Below are 24788 nucleotides of genomic sequence, written 5' to 3' on the forward strand. Positions count from 1 at the left end.
TATGTATGAAGACCTGCCCCTTCCACAAACCCCATGAAGCATGCAATACTACTTCAGCAAGTTTTCATTACATTAAATCAAAACCACAACAGCGTTATTAGAAAAAGCTAGGGAATATCTGGCTGGGTAATATCTCAGCAAATTCAGTGCTTTAAGCAGAGGCAGCTTAAGAGTCTACTACCAGAATCCTTTAGAAACATCTCTGCTGTAGTTACATCAAAGACATGCTATGCCAGAACTCCTATGCCTCACCTTATCCGCATTGAAGTCTCCTGAAGCCGGTCGAATGAAGGCCATGTAAGGGCTGTCTTTTATGTCCTCATCATCGCACATGATGTGCACAGCATATTCACCAGGCTCTTTGGGCCAATACTTCACATCACATGAGCCATCATTCTTGTCATCACACTCAATTTTAGCCTGAGAAGGGCCTTCTATTGCAAAGCCTGAAAAAGGAACAAGTAGGTTCCTCATGTTAGGTTTGTGGTGGCCACTAATTTAACAGCACTTCCACAAATAGCTTTTTGTTAGCCATAACCATGCCTGATCTCTCAGTCATCCCCCTTCAGTAATATAGGAGATATTCCATCATCCATCATTCCCTTCTGCATCTCATCCCACAAAACCAGATTAACACTCTATCACACACACTCCTGTCTCTAGGACTTGCCTTTCATACTCTGATGTTTGTGTTTAGACTGCAACGTCCTACAGACATGGTTTTTTACTGTTGGGGGAGACCTATTGTTTCTCATGAGTTTGCTGCTAGCATTGCAAGACACAAATATTTCAGGGAAACTAAATCAAGTAACGTACCAAGAGAGCCAACTTCTGTGCCAATGGACTCGACCACAAAGTCGGCTGACTTGCCCACAACTCCCTCATGCAGTCCTGGCCCCCAGGCTCGCACTTTCTGAGGACCTGCTTCATGACCCACCTGAACTTCAAAGGGACTACCAGAGAAAAACAAAGCATTAGAAATGGCATTAGAAACGGTGACAAATACAGAATCTATGTTTTCCCCCAGATATTGTAATGAGGCTTTCCATTGGATTTTCCAAATTAATAGATGCTACCATGTGGTGGCACAGTGCCCAGCAGTGTCTTTCTAGCAGAGGTCATCCAACCCATCACATGCTTACATCTTCTACCACAAATCCTGAGTGTCAAATACTTGCTCTGCTTGCTATAGCTGTGGACACTGAAGTAGTAGATCCCTTCAAAATCTTACAGCAAAGTTCAAGCTACATGATCCACCACATTTTATAAGGTTTTTTTATTCGTGATTTTGCATTAGAAAGACTGATGCAAATCACCCTTCAGAGTTTTGTCAAGCTGCTGCAGCCAGAAAACAATCTGTTAAAAGTAAAATGGTACAACAATTTGCCACTAACTTGTCTCCCCAGTGCTTCTTCAAAAATCAGTTTTAAAAATTTAAAAGTCCACCAACTACACAACCCACTGAAGGATACAAAAATGCCCAAAAAGCTACTTTTGACTCACCTTTTTGGGATGTTTTGCCCACCCCATGTAATTGTGACAACGTACTTCCCTGGTGTGGCTGGATAATATTCAAATGCATATATACCATCCATAAAGCCTTTTTGTTTCACCAACTCCTCCAAGCCCTCTGTTGAAAGATCAGTTCAGCATTGAACTTAACAGTTTCCATCCTGCTTTCAATTACTCAGACAAGTTCATGTTTTCTAGTATTTATTTTAGCTAGCAAGAATAAATTTCTTCCACCAGGAAAAAAAAAAAAAAGGTCAGGTTATAAGGAAGTTAGTTCTAGCTGCCCTCTAGGACAAAGACAGCAAACACTTCCAGAAGAAATACAGCAGAAAGTATTTTAGGTTACCAGACTTAATAAGTTCCCTTGTGTTTTATTTTCTTAGTCTGCAGTATGATGCGTGTCATATGTTAAAACAAAAAAGCTTAACATTTGTCAGACTTTGTAACCACAAGTATGCAGGGAATGCCTACTTTTCATTTTCTTCAAGATGAAGAATTTAGGAAGAAAAGCTTAATACGCTAAAATTTACATTGATACGCCTGCTGCTTTTTTTCCCCCCAGCCTCATGAAGCCACACAGTCAGAGCTCTGTGTGTGTGGAGGAGGTGAAGGCAATACAATGCACCTTTGAATGCTGCTCCAGGTGGGGGGAGGTGGCGGGCTCAGAGTACCACACAGGGACTGCTGCTGGCAGCCACAGGAGCCAGCAGCCCCTGTGCTCCCTTCCTCCCACAGCCTGCCAGGCAGAGCCACATGCAGAGCTCAGGACCAAGGGATCTGGGGATGGATCCTCACAGATAATCTCTGTCAGCTTGGGTTCCTTTCCTCCTCTGCTTGTGTGCCCAAGCAGCTAGTGCCACCAGGAATACTGCTCTGAGCCATTCCCAGCTTTATGAGAGCAGGATTTCCATCTTGCCAGACCCTGGAGTGTGACTTGCTTCCACAGCCTGGATGAAGATGCAATGTGTACCCATAAAGCTTAGAGGCCATAGCAGGTAGATACATGGGTTTCCTCAGTTTTGCTAACCGATGCATTAAAATGGAAAGAACTAAAACCAGATATAATCTTACCCAGCCCTGCAGATCAAAACCTCCCCAACAGACACAAAGTACCAATAAACCCTTCTGAAATATGGCTTTTTATATAGATCCCGTCAGTTCCATCAGGACATCATCTCCTTCCTGCTCTTCCTTTTCCCAGGCTCTGCTCCTCCCCCTTCTCTAAAACACATGCACAACACAGATTCACCCCAGCACTCACTTGGTCCCTTTATAGTCACTCCAAGATCTCCGCTCCCTGCTGCTCTTGTATCAACCTTGAAGTCGGCCGTCTCCCTGATACGGACGCCCTTGGGCTGCAGACCTCGACCAGTGGCACGACAGGCGTTGGGGTTGCAGGCTGCAAGGCAACTTCAGGCATTACTACTGTCTCTGATCTCAACATACAGGCAGCCTAGACAGCCTGGGACAACCTTTAGTTTGATGTTGACTCAGGGCAACCACAGCTTAGCTTTTAACACAAGGTTATAGCATTAAGGCAGACAGACAGAAGTCTGCCCAGCTGCTGTCTATGCCCCCCAGCTTTTAGGCAGTAGTGCAGCCAGGCAACACTGACCCCTTCCAAGACCATTTTATAGAATGACTGCAAACACCGAAGCCCTGCTGCTTTCCAATTCAATGCCAGTTATCAATACAAGACTTTTCCACAGCTATCACATAGAGATTATTTACCACAGACACAACCTTCCTGACGCCTTTCGCGTTGAGGCCCACTGCAGTGTGGGGTGAAGGGTCCCTTTTGCAGATAAGCCCCACTGAACAGTATTATTCTGCTGGTCTTTCAGAAGCACGTGACTGGAATAACTGCTATTAACAAAGCTGAGTTTTGCCTGTGCTTTGTTAAAAGATGCCACATCAAATCCCCCTTGCTTGTCACAGTTCACACTTTCACAGAAGCAAAGTCACCAAGCCTTCTGCAGACTGAAGCAGGGTGGGGCAGGAGGGTTACACATGGCTTAGGCTTATCTTGGCCTCTTTACTGCAAGCACTTCTCTGGGCCTGCAAAGTGGCTACAGAAATTACACACACTTAGGAATCGTTTTCATTACACAATCCCAGCTGTCATAAGGTTTTCAACACCAGAGACCTGGGAGGTTTGAAGAGACTTACAAACAACCACAGCTTCCCAGCACTGTAAACCAAACACGCATTTTCCCCAAGTACACCGTGCTCACAGCAGAAGCACAAGTCTGCCAAGCAACTTGTTAGGTCTTCACTCATTATACAACAGCTTACAGGTTTTCCCCTCACCCCCACAGCAGCCAACATCGTCCCGTGTCCTACACTGGATGGTGTGAGCAGGGATTGTGTGCCATCTGCCAGCTCTGAAAGCTCAGTGGGGACACACAGGAGCGTGGCTGACGTGGAGTGGGAACAGCTTGCAGAGCACTTACACAGCTGCGTCAGGCAGCTTGTGGTTAAGCCAGTTTCACTGACTGGGTCACACAAAGCTTCAGTTCACTTGCAACTTTCCTCCCCAACCCCAACAAAACCAAAAATCCTTTTGGCTGGGACAAGCTGCAGGCTAGAAGCTTACAAAAGCAAACATGACGGAGCATCCTGCACACCTCTTACCAACTATGAAGCCATTAGCAGTGAAGTCCAAAATTCCACAAATGGAGGGTAGCTCAGGAGAGATGAGCAGAGATCTAAAAGCATAGGAGCACGTAAGGATGGAACAGAAAGCAAATTAGGTGTCCGTTAAGGAGGAAAACAGTAAATACAGTCATTTGAGGAACAAGGGTGGAAAACAGCAAGACACTGCATAGCTGCATAAATTACTCAAAAAAAAAAAATTCAAAGGGCAGCTTAACATTTGTAAGTCTAGGCAGAAAGGAAACTAGCAACAAAAGCCATATGACTGTTAGAGAGCACTGTTTTACCCTGAGAGTACTCAGGTGACCCACTGAAACAGGACCAAGATGTTGAAAGGTACAGAGAATATAAAAGGCATGATCCAAGCATATTCTGTGATCACATCCAAGGAGAAAAGTGGCCATCTACATTTATATGCATTTTCAAAAAACATACCCTCTCCAATGAGAACAGTGCAAGGAGTTTTGGGAATTGCCTCCCCAGCAAAAGTCACTTTGACAATGTGAGGACCAGCTTGAACAGGTTTATAGGTGCAACGGTAGACTTGGTTGCCTTTGTCTTCCACTACAACTTCAGCAAGGCTTCTCCCCTGAGGATCCTCCACTTCCACAATCACATCACCCACACCAGCACCTGCAAAGGAAACAAGCCCAGCTGAGCCTTGGCATCTCCACCAGCACCAGGCACCTTGTTTCAGACTACCACCAGTTGTCTGGGCTCAGCCAGCCATCTTCTGCTGTCAATTCTAGGCACAGCCTCTGCATTCAGCTTTTGCTGACAGCAGTCAAACATTTGAGCAGGGAATGGGCAAGACAGTATGGTGGCATTCCATGAAGTCAAACTGACAGGGCTCTGCTCTGCTGCTCCAGCCACAGGATTTCACAACATAGTAGTTAATATACATACAGCCTGGTTACCCTATGGATACCATCCTGTGGTACCTCTATCGCAGATCAGCCCACAGCTTTACCAGTCAATTCAATCTCTCCAGCTTTGAAGTGGTTTAGATTAAGAGATTGAACAAATGAATGCTGGTCTGACAGGGATCCTCTCTGCTGGACTATATGTATTCACTTTTGTTCAGACACCTGCTTCTCTCACATCTTATTCAACTCATCATACAACAAAAACAGTTTTCTATACACTTTCAGAGGCCAGACCTGTCTTTACATGATTCAGACCACTCCCTCTCTCAATTAGAGGCTGAACTAATAATTCCCTCACTATAACCACATTTAATTTTATTCCTAAGCTCCCTCAGGCAGAATGAAATTTCAAATATGCTACTCAGCATATTTTGGTGTTTAAATGCTACAAGTAACTGCCCTAAGTAGTTTCACATTGTTCTAAATGAATTAACATTTGTAGCATCTTATTGACTCATTCCTCTAGGCTACAGCATTGGCCTAATAGCAGGTAACAAATAATGTGATGGAGATGCCCTAATGAAGATAGTAGCCCTCTAATAATTACAATAGAGGTTGAAACCAGTTCATCATTGAAGTATGAACTCAAAGTAAGTAGCACTGCAGCAGGTTCTTTCTGTAGAGCTAAATATAGAACACACTATGTGTTTGCAGTTTGCTTACGGTTTATCCTTTACATTTATGTTCAACATGTCACATTCCTGTTTAAAAGGAGTCGGGAAAATAAACCAGCCAGGAATTTGACTGCTGCCATCCAGCAAACTCATGGCAAATTTCTGGGTCAGGCTTAGCACCCTCTTGCCCCAGCTCAGCTCTGCACTTCAAATACTTCATACACAGCTGAAGCCTTCTGAGCAGCCCGGCTATTATTTCACCTATGAGTTTGACAGGGCAGCAAATCCTCATCCACTTTTCAGCATTTTTATTTCTCTGAGGCCTTAGGTTCTCACATTTGAGGAAACTGCAGGATTTCCATCATCACTCATCCTGCTTACCTGCTGTGTAGAGGTCAAAGTAGGTAGGCTTATTGGCAATGTTCCCTGCTGCCTCCAGTCCTGGTCCCTTTGCTGTCACTTTACTTGCATCTCCCTGGGCTTTGTCAACATTCACTTCAAACGGGCTCTTCGAGATGTGCTGCCCAGCAAACAGGACTGAAACCTAGAGACAGACAGTATCAGCTTAGACCCACCCCTGGCAGAGGCAGAGCTCAGACCACACCATAAAGCCAAGCGCAGGGTCAAGCAGGTGCATTTATAACACAAAGACTCTTTCCCTCAGAGGTGAGGGACCATTCATCCCACAACCCTCATATCCATGCTAACTGCTGGCCACCTTCTTAAAATTCTATTGATTACAGAGTCAGGCACACCAGCATGGAAGCTTGAATCAGGATGTGCCAGTACAAGGTGGATCTCCATCCAGCAATAAAGTGGTAGCAGAAGTTGCATTTTATCTTTTCAGGCTGGCTGTGGGGACCAGCAACCCTAGGAAGTGTCAAACAACATGATCACCCATTATAAACCTACATCTATGGGCATCCAGGGACAAAGGTAGGGAATCCTTGTCTGCAAAATCCCTACAGTGTACAGTACCACCAGCAAAGAGACCTTCTAGAACCATCTGTTGTTTTCATGACAACCCACAAAACCGGCTTTGTGAGTTGCACAAAGTGGCTCAGCTGTAGCACTTGATACCCAAACACAAATGCACTTTCTCCCAACACACACTTCTTTCCCCCTTGAGAGGAGAGGAGTCCAAAAGCCAGATGGAGAACTAAGGCCTCTTCAATTTAAATTTTCTTCAGGATGCCTGGGGTGACTCTTTACCCTTCAGTGAGCCCTCAGGGGCTCATGTTAACAACCTGTAGAGCAGTGTGTCTAGCAAGAGAATACTGGTTATTGACATAAAACGCACCTTGTGAGGTCCAGTAACCCTTGGAACATACTGTACTGAGTAGGTCTTGTTTTTGTCACTGGACGGCGTTATCTTCGCCTAGGAGAGAAAACACATCCATCCTCAAGCTGTGCCTATGCACGCCAGCTGAACTCTTTTCTGATACTGCAATCTATTTCCAGAGTCAGCAATGTTAGACACTTGCTGCTGTACGAGCAGGGATCCTTGCTATCCCCCTCTTCCCACATGGAAAAACATCCCATTGGTTTTGTCTTGACAAGAGAGGAAGCAAGCCACTTTCTCCCCATCCCAGCCCTTTCCTTTGCTGTTAATTGCTCTATTGAGGCAGGCCAAAAATGAGGAGACAGTAAGTCCAATGTACAGCTGTATTTTTCTGGAATGCTGTAACATGATCAAGTGGAACACTTGGATAAGAAGTTTCTATAAACACTAAAACCAGCATTTTAACTCAAAATGATTCATGGCATCTAAATAGCTGCTTTAGCCATTCCTGCAGAATGAGTAAATGCAGACAGTGATTTAGTGATGTATGTTATCTAAAAACAGGTCAGAGTGTACTTGGCCAGTACTGCAACTACTGGACGCTGGAGTTGTGTTGCTTAGCTGCAGGTAGTGACTTTTTTTCAAGGCAATTATGAAGAAAAGCTTAAGGCTTCTTACACTTTAGATAAACAGTATTTTGCAATTTCTTTTTAGATTACTTATTTGTTAAGAACTCACTTGTGAAAGATGAAGGGTACTGCAAAAATCTACAGCATTCAGACCAATTTGACTTTTCCATACAAGACACTTAACATACATACCTCCTCTCTGTTGCCTTCTGGATCTTCTACGAAGACCATCAGGTCACCCTGCCCAGCACTGATAGTGTCCACTGTGAAGATGGCAGGCTGCTTCACCATGTTCCCATGAGGCTCAATCCCTGTGAGACAGATACAGAACAGCACATTAGCTGCTGCCACAAAACCTGGAAGACAGTTTGGAGGCTACCCAAAGTCTGTGCAACCTATTCTCCATCAGAATTAGTTTCCCCAGACTCCTGCACGTCATGTCTCTGCACCTCTGCCCAGAGCGTGATGCTCACACTAAAGCCTTCCCTTACAATACAAGCATTTTAAAAAACTGGTTGAATCACTGGCACTCAACTCATCTTAAAATCTCTGACCAAGTCAGGAACCCAGCTGCTATCTAGATTCAGGTGAAAGCAAGTTACCCTGACAGGTACTGAGGGTCACCCCTGCTGCTGGCAAGTGCAGGGCTGATGCTGACAGCAAATGGGGTATGTGCATTAGCTGCTCTTTAGGAGCTGCTCTGCTTCACACATCTAAATGCTTAAGTGTGTTGCACCACAGGACAGGTGACTAGAGAGGCAGGAGAGAAATTCCTGGAATCCTTTAGGTGAAGGCATTACCCTAGAGCAGAGAGTAAAAGACTTACTTTAAACAATATAAAAATCTTACTACTCAGTTTCCACTTAACTTTTTATCAGTCTCCTTATTCCCCAGCATAGGGCCTGCTACAGCACGCATTTACCAGCAGGGTTTCATCATCTCCCTGTACACAGTCCCAGGTCATGACATCTGTCATGGTGGTGTCAGACTGAGTGGGTGGAAGAACTTCCCAAAGTTGCTGATTCCAGACTAGCCCAAACATATATACCCTTCCGTCCAAGGCAATTACTCCTTGGCTGATTCATAAAACTGTGGGCACTACTAGCATAGCACAATTAGTGGAAAGTGCAAAGTCTGATGGATTATAGAGGAAGTGGTTGTGAACAACAGAATTCCTCAACTTCTTTATCTTCAGAAAACAGTAACTTGAGAGTAATGCAAGGAAGATCATGTTTTTGCTAGGAAATCTGAGCATTCTGATAAGGTGTTAACAATTGACTTACTCATTCTTTCAAACTAAGACCTAGATTACCATCTAGCTGAAATCTAGCTATGAATTTGCTCTGTGTCTCTCCAGTCCATCCCACAAGCATTAGGATATGGTATTTAAGTTAAGTATCCCACCTTCTGCAAGCACAAGGAGAAGGATTGATTATCCTCCTCTGAAGACAGCTTCAGCCAGGACACCATTAGTTACACCACTTTCTTAGCCTACACGTCATCTTCTAGATGTTACTATCTTATCAGTAGTCTGCTTTGGATGGTTAAATGAGAACTCCTAGTGCACCACTGATGACTGCACAATTCTGTACATCCCCTCTGCAGGCTCATTTCACCCAGCTCTACACATGGCTGTCCCTGGCACAAACCCCCACAGTGCTCAGGGTGGTGTACTACAGCTAAGACTCTTGTTGGGAGGTTATGAAGAGCTTACATGAAAAGGGGTAATAAAAAGAACTAAGACCAACCCACTTCGCACTTGCACTCATCTTTTTTCTGGAAGCATGAAAACCTGTTTTGCAGCTGTCCAAAAGACCCTGCTCAGTCAAAGACTGAGCCCATTTGCTGCTGGAGTTACCTTCCAGTTATGACATATCTTAGCAGACAGAATTATCAGTTAGTACATTTAGTGACTCTGCTTTGGCAATTAACTTCAGGAAAACATCAATCTTTCAAGAAGAGCCACTCACTCTAAAGTAATTTCCATTACAATGGCTCCAGAACAGAACATACATGAAAGCAGACAACAAAGTAATTCCAGTTTTTGAATTAATAAAAACATGACTAAAGCCAGACTTGACAGATTGAGGCAGGCTCATCAGTCATTTACACATTTGGGGCCTGAAAAATGTGTCTGTGTATTGTGGTTTGCTGTGAAAGGCACCTACAAAGGACGTAAATCCCAAGTCAGATAGGTGCTAAACCCACTCTGACTGCAGCAACTGCTCTTAAGTGCATAAATAAAGTCCATGTCCCTTCATTCCACTAGTTAAGTCCCAACGGAAAATCACATTTAAAAAAACCCAAGCAAATAAGAAAAACAGAAAAAACCAGGAAAGTCTTGTTTCTTTCCATTTCACTCTTGTACACCCAATTCTAAAAAATGCACTCATTCTAAAAATCTTGAAGGACCAACAGCAGCCCACACATGTAAAAAAAAAAATAAAAAATTAAGATGGAATGGAGAGCCAAGTGTAATGCTGAAGAGATGTCTTCCAACATACCAAGTATATTAAAGGTAAAATCTATTACTTATTCAGTTGTGACTATGCACCAATCTAGAATAGAACCTCATCCATAATTATAAGCAATTATCAATTTAAAAGGTCAGTTAAAAATAAGAATGCCTACATAGATTTACAGCTGCATAAACATCTATGGACAATCAGCAAATTCTGCCGTAAGTTCTTTCCAACAGCAAATACAGCCTTTCCAACATAGACTCATCACTGTGTAATGTCTCAAGGGCTACCAACCCATCTCTGTACACGTGCAAAGTACTCAACACTACCAATCAACTCAAGTAAGTAATTTAGAATTAGCCCACTCTAATATACATCAAGTCTGGGAAATGGAAAACTGTCTCTACAGAGCCTGCTGAGAGACAGTGAGGTGATGTTTTTTCCTTCTTTTACAGAGTGCTTCATCACAAGAAGCATTCACTGCTAGATTATCACCCAGCAGCAGCAATACTGCTGGCCTGAATTCCACACCAAGGTTGTTTTAGCCCCATATCATGCTACTTCTTCCAGCTGTGGATGGGAAGCTGGCAGCTTGCAGAACAGGTTCAGACTGGGGAATTTACATGTTAGAACTAGGAGTGCCTTTTGGACTATATCCATGTATTTCTGAAACCAGGCACCACACCAAGAGTATACAAGTGAAACTTTGAAGTCAGTTAGTTACAGTAGGTCTGAAGTTCAATATAAGCAGAAAACCCCACCCAGCTTTCTGAAGAGTTACTGCTCAATGCAGCTTCAGCTCACCAAGTTCTTACCTCTGCCATAAGCCCTTGCTTTCTTTGGATTCAGTTTGGGTTTTAAAGGAGCTCCTGGTTTCAGCTTGGCTTTGGGGAACTGGGACAGGTAAGTCATCACAGAGTGCTCATCCACATCAGGGTGGATAATTTCTTCAGGGGTAATAACCTGAAAGGCAGTGCAATTCAACATATTGTGCCAGTGCTTGGTTACCGCAAGTCAACACAGAAACAGAACTATGACACAGACTTAAATTTCAAAACTCCCACATGCTAATGGGATTTCTTACATTTACTTTCCCTTTGATACACACAACATGATTTATAATCTCAGGCAAGAAAATCAAGCAGCTCATTATTGTCCCAGTGTGGTTCGGGGGCTTTTTGTGCCATGATTACTTAGGGGTGCACAGGAGACTGAAAACAGCTTAATGGTATCAAAGCAAGACAGCAGTAGTCATGTTCCCCTTGAGAAGTGGCACAGCAATAATCTATACTGAAAAAGTTAGTAATTCATAATCCTGTATGCTACAGCTCTGAAACGCAAAGCTTTCAGAGCAAAAATTTGTGAGCAGTCTCCTCTCCTGCTTCCACAATACGAGCTGCGCCAGAGATTTCTGGAATTCTGTCCAACTTTATCAGCATGAAAATAATCCAGTTTGTAAATATATTGCTCTCTGTTTGAACATTATCATTGCAGGTGATTTCCTACGCCAAGAAGATTTTCTTCTGTGGAATTCAATGCAGCAAAACTCATTCCATGGACTAACAGATCAGGCACCATCACACAGGCCCTTTCCTCCCACCCTACATGCTGCAACAGCAGCTGTCTTCAGCAGAGACATCTACACAAAACCTTATAAACAGGGCTCTGAAATGTAATAGCATGTTTCATTACAGTGCACCCTTTCTCAGGCAACTCTACATGAGCTAACAGTAACTTCTCAAAGCATCCAAGCAGCTTCACCTGCTTTCATCAATTTAAACTCCAGCTAGTCACAAGGCCAAAGCTGGCCACTGTGCTCCCCACAGGCAGCCCATGTTGGTGGCTTACCTGCGGCACACCCAGCCAGTCATCCGCCTGCTGCATGGCTTCCCGAGCGTTGTCCACGGGCTTCTTCGGGTCCCAGGTCTCCCAGTCAGGGCACAAACCTGCAAGCACATTTCAATTGTGTGTTATCTGCCAAGGTGCTTCTCTAGCTGAAGAAACCAAGTATAAACTCCACATCCCCTCACTGCTTCACAGAAAGACATTCAGAGCTTTGCAGAAGTAACCAAAACAAGCACATGATGCTCACTGAAACAACGCTAAGACAACAATCAGTGTAGAGTCATAGAATGGTTTAGGCTGGAAGGAATCTTTAAAGGTCATCTAGACTGACCCCTCCTTGCAATGAGCAGTGACACCTTCAACAGAGCCCTGTGCAACCTGACCTTGAATGTTTCTGGTGATAGGAAATCTATCATCTCTCTGGGCAATTTGTGCAAGATATCACTCTGAATTTAGCACAAATACATCTACCATCCTTTATGTTTCACTGGTTCTCTTGCAGCATATTTGGTAAACGTCTTAGGTTGCAATGCAAGGTGTAACCAGGAGTATGTATTCTATGACCATCTGTTAAAACCAGGTGGGGCAGTGTTCTTTATCTCTTCCATGACCCATCCTCCCTCCAGGGGGAGATCTTCTTTTAATGGGCTATTGAGTCCCACTGCAGGACTGATAAAATTACATCATCCCACTGTGAGATGCTCCACCCAGGGGGAGGAGCCAAGCATTCCTACAGGATATAATCTGAGACATGGAACACCAGTCAGCCTTTTCCCACTGGATTCCCAGAGGAACACCAGACCCATCTACTCCACCACTGGATCTTCAGAGGAAAACAACACCCTTCTACAGGATCACTGCTTCAACAGAACCACATCTGTCACTCCAGGAGGACTGCAGCCACCATTTAATGGGACTGCTATCAACACCCTGACCAACAGGGTGTCAGGTTGTATTCTGACTGACAGTGTTTTGTACTACTGCATTTAATTTTAATTTTCCTATTAAACTGTAGTTCTGACTTGGAATCTCCCATTGGTTTGCTTTCAAACAAGCACAGTAAAGAAAATTTAAACCGCTTGCCACAGCAGCCTAGATTTCATTAGATGAGCACCAGCAATCCCACTAGCAAGTCTGTCTTACAGGAAGGTGAGGAAATTTTGCCTTTTTCACACTTCATCAAATTATTTGCCTGAAGCAGCTTAGTCTCAGCTTGCTAAACACTGAAGTTTCAGTTAGTGTGCAGCTTCTTGCTGGTCTGTGCTCCTTCTGCAATCCTATTTCAGGAGAACACATGAAGCCTCCCACTGCACCCTAAAGTTGAAAGGTTGTTGGCACTTGCCGTGGGAACAATCCTTTCTTCCATTTAGGAGCCAGCATTTCTGCCTTTGTCCCTTGCACCCAGTACACAGCTTAGATGTGGCGCCTCCCATAATGCAATCACACATTCTGCTACAGGCCAGAATTTCTCTTGGCCAAGAAGTTTACAACTTGCTGCTTCCTGCAGCTGGTCTCTTTGGATTCTTTTGGTTTTCTTGAAAGCCTCATTCCAGTCTCAAGCTCAGCAGTGAAAACCTCCCATAGGAAGAGCAGCCACAAGGACAACAAGCAAGGACAACACTGGCCATCAGAACAAAGGACTTACCTGGAGCACAGCTGTCAACAAGAGCACCCAGTGCTTTGCCATCCTGCCAGTTCTGATTGAAGTTTGTGATTGGCAAGTAAGGAATTTTGTTCTGGATCCAGCCCAGCAGCCTCTGCTTAGGGGTCTGCTTTTTTGCATCATCATCACCTTCATCCTCCCACACTGGCATAGAAATGGAGTAGTGGAGGATAAGGGTCCATATCAGGCCTAGGATCAGCTTCAGGTTTCCATCAACTATGGCTTTACTATCTAGGAGACAGAAGACATACAACTGATTATTTGCCATTCTAAAGAGAAGAGGTGTGTTTCTAAAAGAGTGTGCCTGCACTCATGCACAGGTAATCAAGGACAAGAAAACTGACCCGGGCCACTGCAGACATTTGTTCAGGTAGAGACACCATTCCTCACAGGAAGCATCAGACAGGACAAAAAGAGAGGAGACAAAGGACTTAGTGCTTTCCAGTTGTCAGTTGCCCTTCAGCTTTATGATCCTAGCTTAGGAGATGTGGCAGTTTAAGATCTCTGGTATTTTGATTTGGTAAGTACCACCTAGTATTCTGTGATGGCATTTGTATCTTATGAAAAAGGCCAAAGCAGCATGTGATGGAAGTCACAAAACCAGTGTCCCAATAGGCATGATACACTCCAGGGCATAGATAAAAGCATTACTTAGGAAACAGCATTTATATACAGACACATGTCTCCCACACACATCAATAATCTGCCTTAAAAATGGTAGGGAATAAAATAAAGTGCTGCTATGTGGCAAAGACAAGAAAATAAGAGTTTGTAACTGACCTGTGTATGATCAGCAAAGTGGCAGTGGAAATCTATGGTAAATCCTTTGCACCATCACACAAGATATCCCATCACAATACAAATTCAGAGTTAGAGAAAAGAAGAGCCAGCTTTGGCTTTACCTTATCATGCTCCAGCTTAAGAAAAAGTTATCACTGAGTGGCCATGCTGCTGTTTTGCTCTAAGACACACTATGGAATTAAGTTTAAGGCTGCTGGGTATCAAGATCAGATTTTTGTAAGTAATGTCTGTAGCAGCAGGATGCCTTTCTGCATCAGTTTGGCCTTGCAAAGTGACCACTACGGTTTTGCAAGTTCTTGTGCAAGTTACTTTAGCTTTAATGAGTCACAGATTGGATGCCCTCCCTCCCTTTGAGCTTGTAGTTGTTACTCAGGTTGTATTACACTGCTAACAGCTCCAGTTTTTTCAAGCTCACCCAAACCAGAGTCTTCTGCAACATTTCAGGATGCTCTCAGCTTGACAGTTCCTCTTATTCAAAGCAGAATGTTACAGTACAGCATTTTTTAGTTCTTTCCTCCATTTCAAGTGCAAACTGTTACAGAAATCCCTTTTCAATCAACAGAAGTTACAAATGACCTGGAAGCTTTTGTCTGCTCTCCAGCTCCTGCAGCAGTCACTGGAGTAAAGACAATTACAGCTGTATAAATTCCCTTTCATGCCACCCAAATTATTGTACAGGAGAGTCCTAGCCAGCAAAGTAAAAGCGTTCTGTAACTGGACTGCATTCTCCAGTTCACATTCAGAGTGTTAATGGCCAAAGTCCTCCAAGGTGCCCAACACGCACTGGGCATGCCTTACCTGCTCCTGCAGAGACCACAGCAGCAATCCAGCGCCATCTTATCAATGCAAAAAGAGCTACTAACTTTCAAAACAAATGATTATACAGAATAATGACCAAGAACAGTCATCACCCTTTAACCCAATGCTCAGACAAAGCAGTTAATATTTACATGGTTTCACAATAGAGCAGTATGTCCTAAAAAGATAATACTGTAACTTCAGACCTTGAATGGCATTCGGACTTTCTGGATAGTTAGTGTCTGGTTTCTACCAAGATTTTATTTGTATGGGATTTTTTTAACACTAGTTTTGACTAATTTTACAGGATTACAATACATGTCTGCTACTTGACTGCTTGCTGCTGATTGCACATCCAGTCCAAGATATACAATAGATAGCTATGGGGTGATTAATCCCTACTGAGCTTTAATTACAGGTTGCAAGGTAAAAGTCTATATCACATAAGCAGTGGGTCTCCTAGCAACAAATAAACAGGCCCTACTGTTACCCATTTCTGTCCTTGTTCCAGCTGAGCTACAAACTAGTCAGTGCCTTGCCTCCCCCTGTGCCAGCAGCTCATTCATCCCACCCCATGGCACAACCACCAGGTCACACTGGTGCTAGAGCACACCTATGGCCAGCCCATCTCTGCTCCAGAAATGCCTCCAAGCTTCAGTCCCAGATTTATATCAACATCAGCATTTTTACTAGAGGGACACAGCAATGATTTAGTATGCTACAAACAAGCTCATTTCAGAAAGCTATCCAGCATTTTCCAGGGAAGAATGCCAGCAGAACAGAACCACCTTGAGTACAATGCGCTACACACATTACTTGAGATAAAGAATGGTTCCTTTTATATTTATAGCACATAAATAATATCTATATGTGGTTGCATTGTGGTTACTGCAGCAACCAGCTGTGTCTTCAGAGCTTCCCCCAGAACCCCACTGCCTCCTCCAAAGGCACAGCGGGGCTGTGGTCCTTGACCTGGGGAAAAATAGCCTGTACAAGCTTCCCAGCAAGAGTTAAAACATCCCATCTCAGCAGCCTCGTCCAGACAGGCTGGGCACAGGGCTGCTGCCCTGATGACAGGAAAAGATCATCACAGGAACAGGACAGCTCTTCCTCTCTGGGGTTGGTGCCATTGCCACGACTGCACTTTGTTAGCAAGCTCTCACAGCCTCCCAGCTTCCTGACAGGCATAGGGATCTCATGATGTAATTTTTTCCAAGCTAAGGAGGAGGGCTTGTCTGCTTTCATTTGGGGTGGGAAGTAGGGAGGGAGAAGAACTCTTGGGCAGTAGAGGAGACCTTATCAGCACCCAGCAGAGCTGCCCGCATGCCCTTTTCACAGGCACCCCACTCCCAGCACTGTCTCACCATCTCTATCACTGTATAAAAGAACCCTCCATGTTCAAGAGGAGACCAAAGTCCAGCTCATAGCAGGCTTAGCTTCCATGCACCGCTGTAAAGCTCAGTTCCACCTGAGCACTCAGCCTTGCCAGAAGAGTCTCTGCTTTAGTGCTGACTTTTTCATTAATTGTCTGAAAATATTCTGTGCATCTTGGGCTTGGAGATGAAAGTGGCAACCAGGAAGACACACATCCATTCAGGTCCTGCACAGGCAGCGCAGAGCTGGCCCTGAGAATACTCTCAGTACAACCAAATTTGCAAGTATCCCCCACCAGCTCTACATTATGTTGTTAGTGTAATACTGCCAAGGTGTTGGGATAGTGGAAAAAATAATATATTCCAATGACACCTAAGCACCAACAAGCAGGCCCTGCTTGCACCCCAGCTCAGCTGCTTTGCCACTGGCATTGGCCCTCCATTCCCTGGTGTGCTTCAAGACACTTTCTGGCCATCGCAGGCTGGAAAATGGGTTACATAAACAGATTTCCACCACTGCTTTCCTACGAAAAAAATTACTTTTAGGCATACTTATTACTCACACAATCAATGCTTTACAGAGCCTTTAGTCATGTTTCTCAATTGCTCTGCTGGAGCTCATAGTAAATTTACAACAGAGATGCACACTTGTGGTCAGTGCCTCTGAACAGCCCAGACCCTTGACAGTTCATCTCCACCACCTCCAGCTGCATTTGGCTTTCAGCTTCAATGAATTAGGAACAAATTGCCTCCTTTCAGCTGTGAGAGTGTGTTTACTCCAAAACACCAGCCACATTTCCACAGACTAAAGGAGCCCTTTCCATATAGGAGACAGCCGCTGGTCCCTGCCTTCCTGTGACTTGAAGAAAGCAAGCCACTGGATCTCATTTGCCAAGATCATTTAGCAGGGCTGAACCAACTCTTCACAGCATCATTGCAGACAGTTCTAATGTAACCTTCCTTGGAGAAAGCATGGTCATCTACATCATTTGTTTTATTCATGTCACAGTGCTTATGTTAACATCTGCAAGATGCCTTTACAGGTGTGTCAGAGAGTAATGTTCCCTGGTTCCCAGTAGGAGATGTGTGCTTTGGAGATCAAAGTCCCTGCACAGCTGACTCATACCTGCTGACAGACACTGGACTTCTACTCTCAAAGGGCATATTTTTATGGAAAGCCCAGGCATGAAGCAGGAATACATGCCACAGGCTCTCCCTCTTGCTTCACACTAGTACTTGGGAGGACTTCAGCTCAACTGGAAACAGGCAGCTTTAGAGATGCCATCTAGAAGAGCCAATGGATGAAGGGTTTGGAAAGAGGGGTTTGTGCTGTTTTTGGTGGGTTGGGTTTTTTTATTATTAATAGAACTAGGAATTTTGTGGATGTGATATGCAAGTTCTGCTGACACTCTTGCTGTGGACTCCAAAACTTTGAATGCTGCAAGGTGACCATTTTCAGACAGTCTGCAAGTTCTTATGGCTAGACATGCTGTCCAGAATCAGCAAAAAGTAAAAACCACAGAAACATTCAAGTTCAGATTTAACACAAACCTTCCTTCCCACTTACACTGTTCAACATGCATTTTAACTTCAATTCTCCATCTCCAACTTGCTCTCCTCCTCTGGAAGTACCCGATGACAATCCAACATCAACAAAATAGCAGCAGCCATCAGCAAGACGCAGCCCCCGTTCAGCTGCAGGCAGGCAGGAGCCGGCTGCAGGGAAGGGCTGCTGTCAGCTCACTGCCAAGGCCCTGCTGTCAGGGTGCATCTTGACATGAGGTACATGCTGACTGCTGGGGAAAACCTGCCAGCCAGACTTAAGCTGTTCTGCAGAATCAACGACAGCATTGAAAAAGCAAGCACACACTTTCCTAAAAAAAAAACCCCACACCTATATATAGCCTACAACATTAAGTTTTATGTCGAAGTATCCTGCTTCTAGTCAGCTATTAAGTGGCTGCCTAGTAGGGTGAAGAGGAAAACAGGCTGAACCAGAGCTCATTTGCTTCCCCCATCACACCTCTGAGTCCTGATTGTAATTCTTCCACTTTTATTATCCTATTAACTAAATGGCAACCAGCCCAAAAAATGGATTATGGCAATTCCATAGGCCAGCAGTACATACCACCAGCCTCAGTCCTGAAAAGGAACCAATTCTCAACTGCTCAAACTGATTTATAACTGTTGCTCTATACTAAAATACTGATACGATATGTTACACTTGGACTGCTAAAATGACACTCAAACAAAAAGATGCCAAAGTGCCAGGGCTTCAGCCAGCAATGTGACCATTTTGAGATAAATGTGTCATTTTTATGGCCCGGGCCCCAAAAAACTTCCCAACCCAACCTACCAAGTAGAAAATTGCCAATGCTTGGTCCTCTGCATTTGTGTTTATAGCTGCCCCAGAAGCCAGTGCCAGAACTGAAACCTGGCACTGATTTGAACCTTGCACATTTATCTACTCCAGTAGAAACCCCTAAATTCTACTTGGAACACATGGCTTGAACTATAGGACCTTTATTAGGTCAATAATTCTACAATTTAAAAAAATAACAAAACAGCATTATAAACAACTTTGTGTCTAGTGTCTTCTGCTCATATGCAAGTCTGCTCTGCATTCAGATTAAGCCTAAGTACCACCCAAACTGTGGCAATGTTCCTTAAACTCTGCCCTACAGCAGAGCTGCAAGTCATTCTCTGCTGAACAATTAGTGGAAACAAGCTACCGAAGCAGACAGCTTCCTTACTAAATCAAGCTGGTCATACAGACTTGTGGAAGTATTGCAAAACAAATGAAGGACTGAAAAAGCAGCTTTTGAGTAGTGAATTTTATTTTTTTAAAACAGTTTAATGGCTGAGGTTGCAGTCAACACAGCTTGTTCACTGTCTCACAGAGCCATCTCAGAAGCCTTGCTGTTGATTTTCACATTGAGAAGTTACTGCTCTTTGCATCCACCTTCTCTAAAAAGTGGTCTTCCTCTTCATTTTTTGTGTCTTCCATATTTAAACTTTCGTTCTATGCCTTATATGTAGGGAGAAACCAAATCCATGGTTCTCAATACAAAACAAAGGAGAAGTCTCACCAACAGCCCTTACTTCTCATTTCCAGGCATAGAAGGAATTTTGTATAGCACAAAGTTAATCTCAATTATGGATCAGTTATGAAGAGACTGTAGGAATTTTAGATCTTAGTGTATTTAAGTGTCTGAGCATTTCCTCACCTCTAGTTATTCTCACCTATTGTTAAATAGCTATAGAAGCTATGGGACAGAAAAGCAATTATTAAGGCTTAATCTTCTGGAACAGAGAAAACACCACACTGAGCGGAGCCACATGCCAAACAGAAGTATGCAGATGAGATGGAGCTGAGCAAGCTACCCAAGGAAATTCTTTGCTGAAGCATACAGTATGTGTTCACAGGCTTACTGTGCCTGCTAAAGACATTAGCGACATCCTCTGCAGGGATAATATGTCTTTAAATCAATTACAGGGATTCCTCTGTGCCTTGAGAACATACTGCAACCATTTCCTCCAGTGTCCCTTAAGTCCAGGTCCATATCCCAGCTCCTCAGGGTCAGCACATCGCTTGTCCTGCCTCATGCAGCCGCTCACCCCATGGAAGCACAGGCTGTGCCTACTGCACACAGCTGGTTGAACTCAGGCCGGTTTCACGGACACCCAGCTGTGACCTGCCAGCCTCGAACTGTGACATGCTCCAGTCCCACTGCATCTCTGCTTCTCTGCAGCATTTGCAGGCTGTGACCTCCAGGACAGCTCATCCTCAGCACACAGCTTACCTGAGTCTCCCTGGGCTTTCAGCTCACTGGCTCCCAGCAGAGCTCCCACACCCTGCCGAGGCACAGCCACTCCTCAGATTCACTGACAAACCTCAGGGATTTTGTCACCCGAGGAAGTGTATCTTCAGGAAGTCTAAGTGATACACCATGTACACTCAAAGATCCACGAAGCTTTTTACAACAAGGTAGGTTTTATAGAGGAGGAATAACTTGTCACTAGAGGGTTGTAAGAATGGTGACCTGGGCATGGACAGGAGGATGGAAAAGAATATAGGGTTTTATTTTTTTGCAAGGGACACAAACCATTTTCTTCTAGGCTTACCAGGGTGACTGATCATTAAAAAAAAAAAAAAAAAGGCAGTAAGATTCCTTTGTGAGACAAATATTTGGATTTGAGATATTAAACATTACACTTCAGAGGGTTTTAAACTATTAAAATAGTGTTTACTTCAACTGGATTTGAAACCAATTATGTCAGAGAACTTCAGGCCACTGTTGGATCCATCACCCTGTGCTGCCTATTGGTGCATGTTGGGCCTCTAAGAAAGGATCTCATGAGATGGAGCTGGCTGAAAAACTGAAAAAAATAAGTTCAAATCCAGTCCTTTTAGTGTAGGTTTGGCAAGAAAAAATATCATACAGACTTTTAATACAGTAAAGAATAAAAAGAATCAAACCAAAGGAGCTCTCAGGAGCAAAATACAGACTAAAATAGCTCTGCCCAACTTCTTAATAGGTACCCAGAGACCACTCACATCTAGAAGAGAAAGGCATAACACAAAGCAAGTTTAAGCCAGCAGTATAACAGCAACAGCAACTAAGCCAGCTTCTCCAAGAGAAACTGAAATCACCCAAGGGGGCTTGAATGAAAAGTTAAGAATTTCAAAATTAGGAATTGTTAAGGTGGTTGGGGAAAAAAGTCAAACTGCGCCTGGCTTATGATCAAATTCCTTAATACTTTCAGTCTGAACATACCTAGGTTTCTGCTGCCTTAAGCGCCAGATCCCAAGTTAGGATATGAGAAGGTAAACACATAACTCTTACGTCCAGGAAGAGCTGCAGACAAGTGTTAGTGCACATCTAACCTTTGCTGTGAACGCTGTCTGTGGGCACCAGGAGGGCTCTGCACTGCTGGCACGCTGCTGGGATGGGATTAGCAGTGAGCAAGGATGCAATACAGAACAATAAGAGCTGCCATTCACAGTGGCTATTTCAGACCCAGCTGCTCCCTGCCAAGCAGGTCCCCACTCACAGCTGCAGGACTGCAGCACAGATACCCAGCTGAACAGCATACAGGAATGCTGTGCCCATTATCTTCGATCCTTTTGCTGCGGAGGGGGAGAAGAAAAGAAGGCGTCTGAATGTTCAGCCTTTGTAGAGCAGCAAGTTGCCATGAGTGCTGCTTTGTCTGCAGCCAGCAAGCCCCTCGCCAGCCTGGCGGGGCAGCGTGCCAGCGCCACACTGACCCCAAAACCCTGGCTCGTCTCGAGAACCGGCACGGCCAAGCACCCGACAGCTGGGGGACAGGAGGCATCACAAGGGGGTTCCCCCAGTCCTGGAAACCCTGTGCCCCACCTGAAGCTCCCACCCCATATGTGGCCAGTGGCACAGTGGGCTCTGGGCCTGCCACAGCACAATGCTGCCCATGGCATCACTGCCAAAACCACCCCAAAACGGGCCCTGTGAGCAGGTCCCTGCACCACTAAAGCACATTCCCCACTGCTGAGCTCATCCCAACGCCCCTTGGTGCTGCTACTGGCCCCAGGAGCAGCTGGGACACTGCAGCTCCCACATGCCTGTGCTGGGGACAGACAGTGCAATCATCCTGCACTGGCACTGAACCAGCAGGTGATGTTCAACCCCTTCGATGGCAAAGATCCACATTTCCAGGGAGGAATGAGTGGAAACTTGGTGGCAGAGCAGCCAGCCTTCATGCTTCACTATGCAAAGGGAGCCCAAGCTCACATGGGACAATTCTGCTCCCCATGTGCTCAAGTCAACTCAGTAGCACCCCATCCTCCAGGACAGCATAGCTGGCAGCATACAAAGACCATCTGCATCAACCTCACAGACAACAGGTGGATTGGAAAAGCCCCTGGACAACACCTGGCAGCACAGGATGGGGCTGTAGAGAAGGGCTTCAGGATAGCACCCACACAGACACTCACCCCCAGCAGCCCCAGGTTCAGGGGCAGGTGGAGGGAAGTTCCAGAAAGCCATGGGGATGGCACAACACAAGGCACCCAAGTGTAATTAACCATTCAGGAATAACTTGAGAAGGAAAGTCCCTGCAGTGGAGGACTTAACGTGCCAGAATTGGATTTCTGTTAAATGATGAAGAGAGGGGAAGAAAACATCCTGGCTTTGTCACACTGCTGAGAAACACTTGGCTCAACTTTTGAAACGAAGTGACATGACACAAACTACAACTCCCTCCTCTAGTCAGGAGACAGGAGAGAAAAAGGAATGATCCTACACCAGGTCTGTGCTCCCCAGGAGTTTACTGCCATGGCACAGGAAGGCTTCCCCTTCCCATCAGAGCAAACAGCTACATCTCTAGCCAACAGCAACACCACTAGCCAATTCACAGGAAACTAGTTTCAGTTTAAGCAAGACATTAAAATTTTAGTCAGATGTATAATTGTCTACACTTCATAAGAAATACTTTTCTACTTTTCTAGTAGTCTGATCAACTCAAGGTTGTTTCATTCACGTGTGCAAACAAAAAATACATGTCCTTACTGAAAAAAACAACTGTAGTGCCAAAATACTGCAAGTGACACAACAAAGCTACAAACTGTCTCTGAAGCCTAAGAGAGCTGTAACCATCTCTGCAGGATTAAGGTAATCCTAAATCTTGCAAATTACTTCAGGTCTCATCAAGGTCAAAAACCTCTCTAGTTCTTGCAAAGACCTCCCGGGGCTGGCATTAGGTAACAAGTTAGTGCTGTGCTGTATCTCACATTGCTGAAGGAATGTTACCAATCTTCAGTGCAGGGGACAACAGGAAGGTTTACCCTCAGGCACCGGAGATAAAAGAATTGTGAGACAGGGCTACAAAAAATAAGATGCCTCAGCAAGAATAAGGAACAAATAATACAGAGGTTTCCAGGCACCAAAGTGACCTCTGTGCTACTAACAATGTGTTTATTCACACTGGGGGTAGGTCAAAATAGTTATATGAAACAGCATGTAAAAACTTGCCGAGATAAAGGAGCCTATTCACATAGGGCTGTCTAACATCTTCTGTGCTGCAGACACCAGGCACAAAAGCTGCAAGGGACGGACTTTGTGAAGCCAAAACCAACACATTTGAAATTATCAGAAGTGATTACTGTTTGGGGAAATCCCTGGCCACAACATACACCAAGATTCATTTTCTCCATTTGAAACCAGAACTGCTACGCTGACTGTGATTCACTGTGCACAGGCTGTTCAGAGGAAATCCCCATTCATGCAGCCCTGCACAGCTCAACCCATCTCCACTCCACGCTGCAGCACCAAAGTACTGAGGATTGGAGCACATTTTGTGGTCTGGGGTTAGTAACACATCAAAAAGTAACCTGCCAGTTACGTTAGCTTTGCAAAAGATTTGTGGTTTGTCTCAGTTTTGATCATTTTCTGACTCTGAGCACCTAACAGCACAGCTCTATGCAGGTTTGTTTTGAAGCATATAAGCCCAGGCACCATGCTACAGATACTCTGCAGCCCTCTGCACCTTAATGACAGAATTATTCCAGCTATCTCTGCCCAACCATTTCACCGAGAAGCAACAGGAAAGGTAATTAACAAATTCTGCTCAGTTTGGCTGGGATAGAGTGAATTTTCTTCACAGTAGCTGAAATGGGGCTGGGTTTCTCATTTGTGCTGAAAACCATGCTGATAACACAAGGATGTTTTTGTTACTGCTGAGCAGCACTTACACAGAATCAAGGCGTTTTTTACCCCATCAGCAAGTTGGTTGGGGATGCACAAGAAATTTGAAGGGGACAGCAGATTCCCAGTGATTCAAGGGATACCCCATACTGCATGGTATCATGCTCAGCACAAAGGAGGAGGAAGCACGGGGGACATTTGGAGTGATGTCACCTGTCTTCCCTGGTAACCATAACACATGACAGATGGCTGAACACCTTCCTGTGCATAGGAGGTGGTGAATAAAAACTGTTTTGCTTTTGCTTATTTGCTGTCTTCATCTCAACACATGAGTTTTCCCACTTTTACTCTTCCAATTCTCTCCCCCACCCCTCCACCATAAGGAAGTGAGGGAGCAGCTGTGTGGGGCTGACTTGCTGGCTGGGCTTAAACTATGACATGTGCAACTGTACCTTCAGTGCAGACTGAATAGGCACTTTGGAGTTACCCTCCAAATCTGAATTTCATCAGTTCATTTTGGCATTCAGACAATAGTACTCACTCAACACA

The 24788-nt window shown here is 44.5% G+C and overlaps 1 protein-coding gene across 7 annotated transcripts in view; it reads right to left on the bottom strand.

Annotated features, from left to right (window-relative positions):
- Positions 1-24788, bottom strand: part of FLNB (filamin B) — an 89139-nt gene that overhangs the window by 33984 nt on the left and 30367 nt on the right. For all 7 annotated transcript variants that reach the window (XM_086846713.1, XM_086846715.1, XM_086846712.1 and 4 more), the window contains 11 exons: positions 13571-13819; positions 11929-12026; positions 10896-11043; positions 7811-7929; positions 7008-7085; positions 6089-6251; positions 4603-4800; positions 2774-2911; positions 1504-1630; positions 817-953; positions 253-446 (listed from right to left, as the gene is read on the bottom strand). In XM_086846713.1, the coding sequence (XP_086702839.1) occupies positions 253-446; positions 817-953; positions 1504-1630; positions 2774-2911; positions 4603-4800; positions 6089-6251; positions 7008-7085; positions 7811-7929; positions 10896-11043; positions 11929-12026; positions 13571-13819 (1649 nt within the window). The remainder of the gene's footprint in view (positions 1-252; positions 447-816; positions 954-1503; positions 1631-2773; positions 2912-4602; positions 4801-6088; positions 6252-7007; positions 7086-7810; positions 7930-10895; positions 11044-11928; positions 12027-13570; positions 13820-24788) is intronic.

The sequence above is a fragment of the Cyanistes caeruleus genome, chromosome 11 (genome assembly GCF_971803275.1).
Source record: "Cyanistes caeruleus chromosome 11, bCyaCae1.hap1.1, whole genome shotgun sequence".
NCBI lineage: Eukaryota > Metazoa > Chordata > Aves > Passeriformes > Paridae > Cyanistes > Cyanistes caeruleus.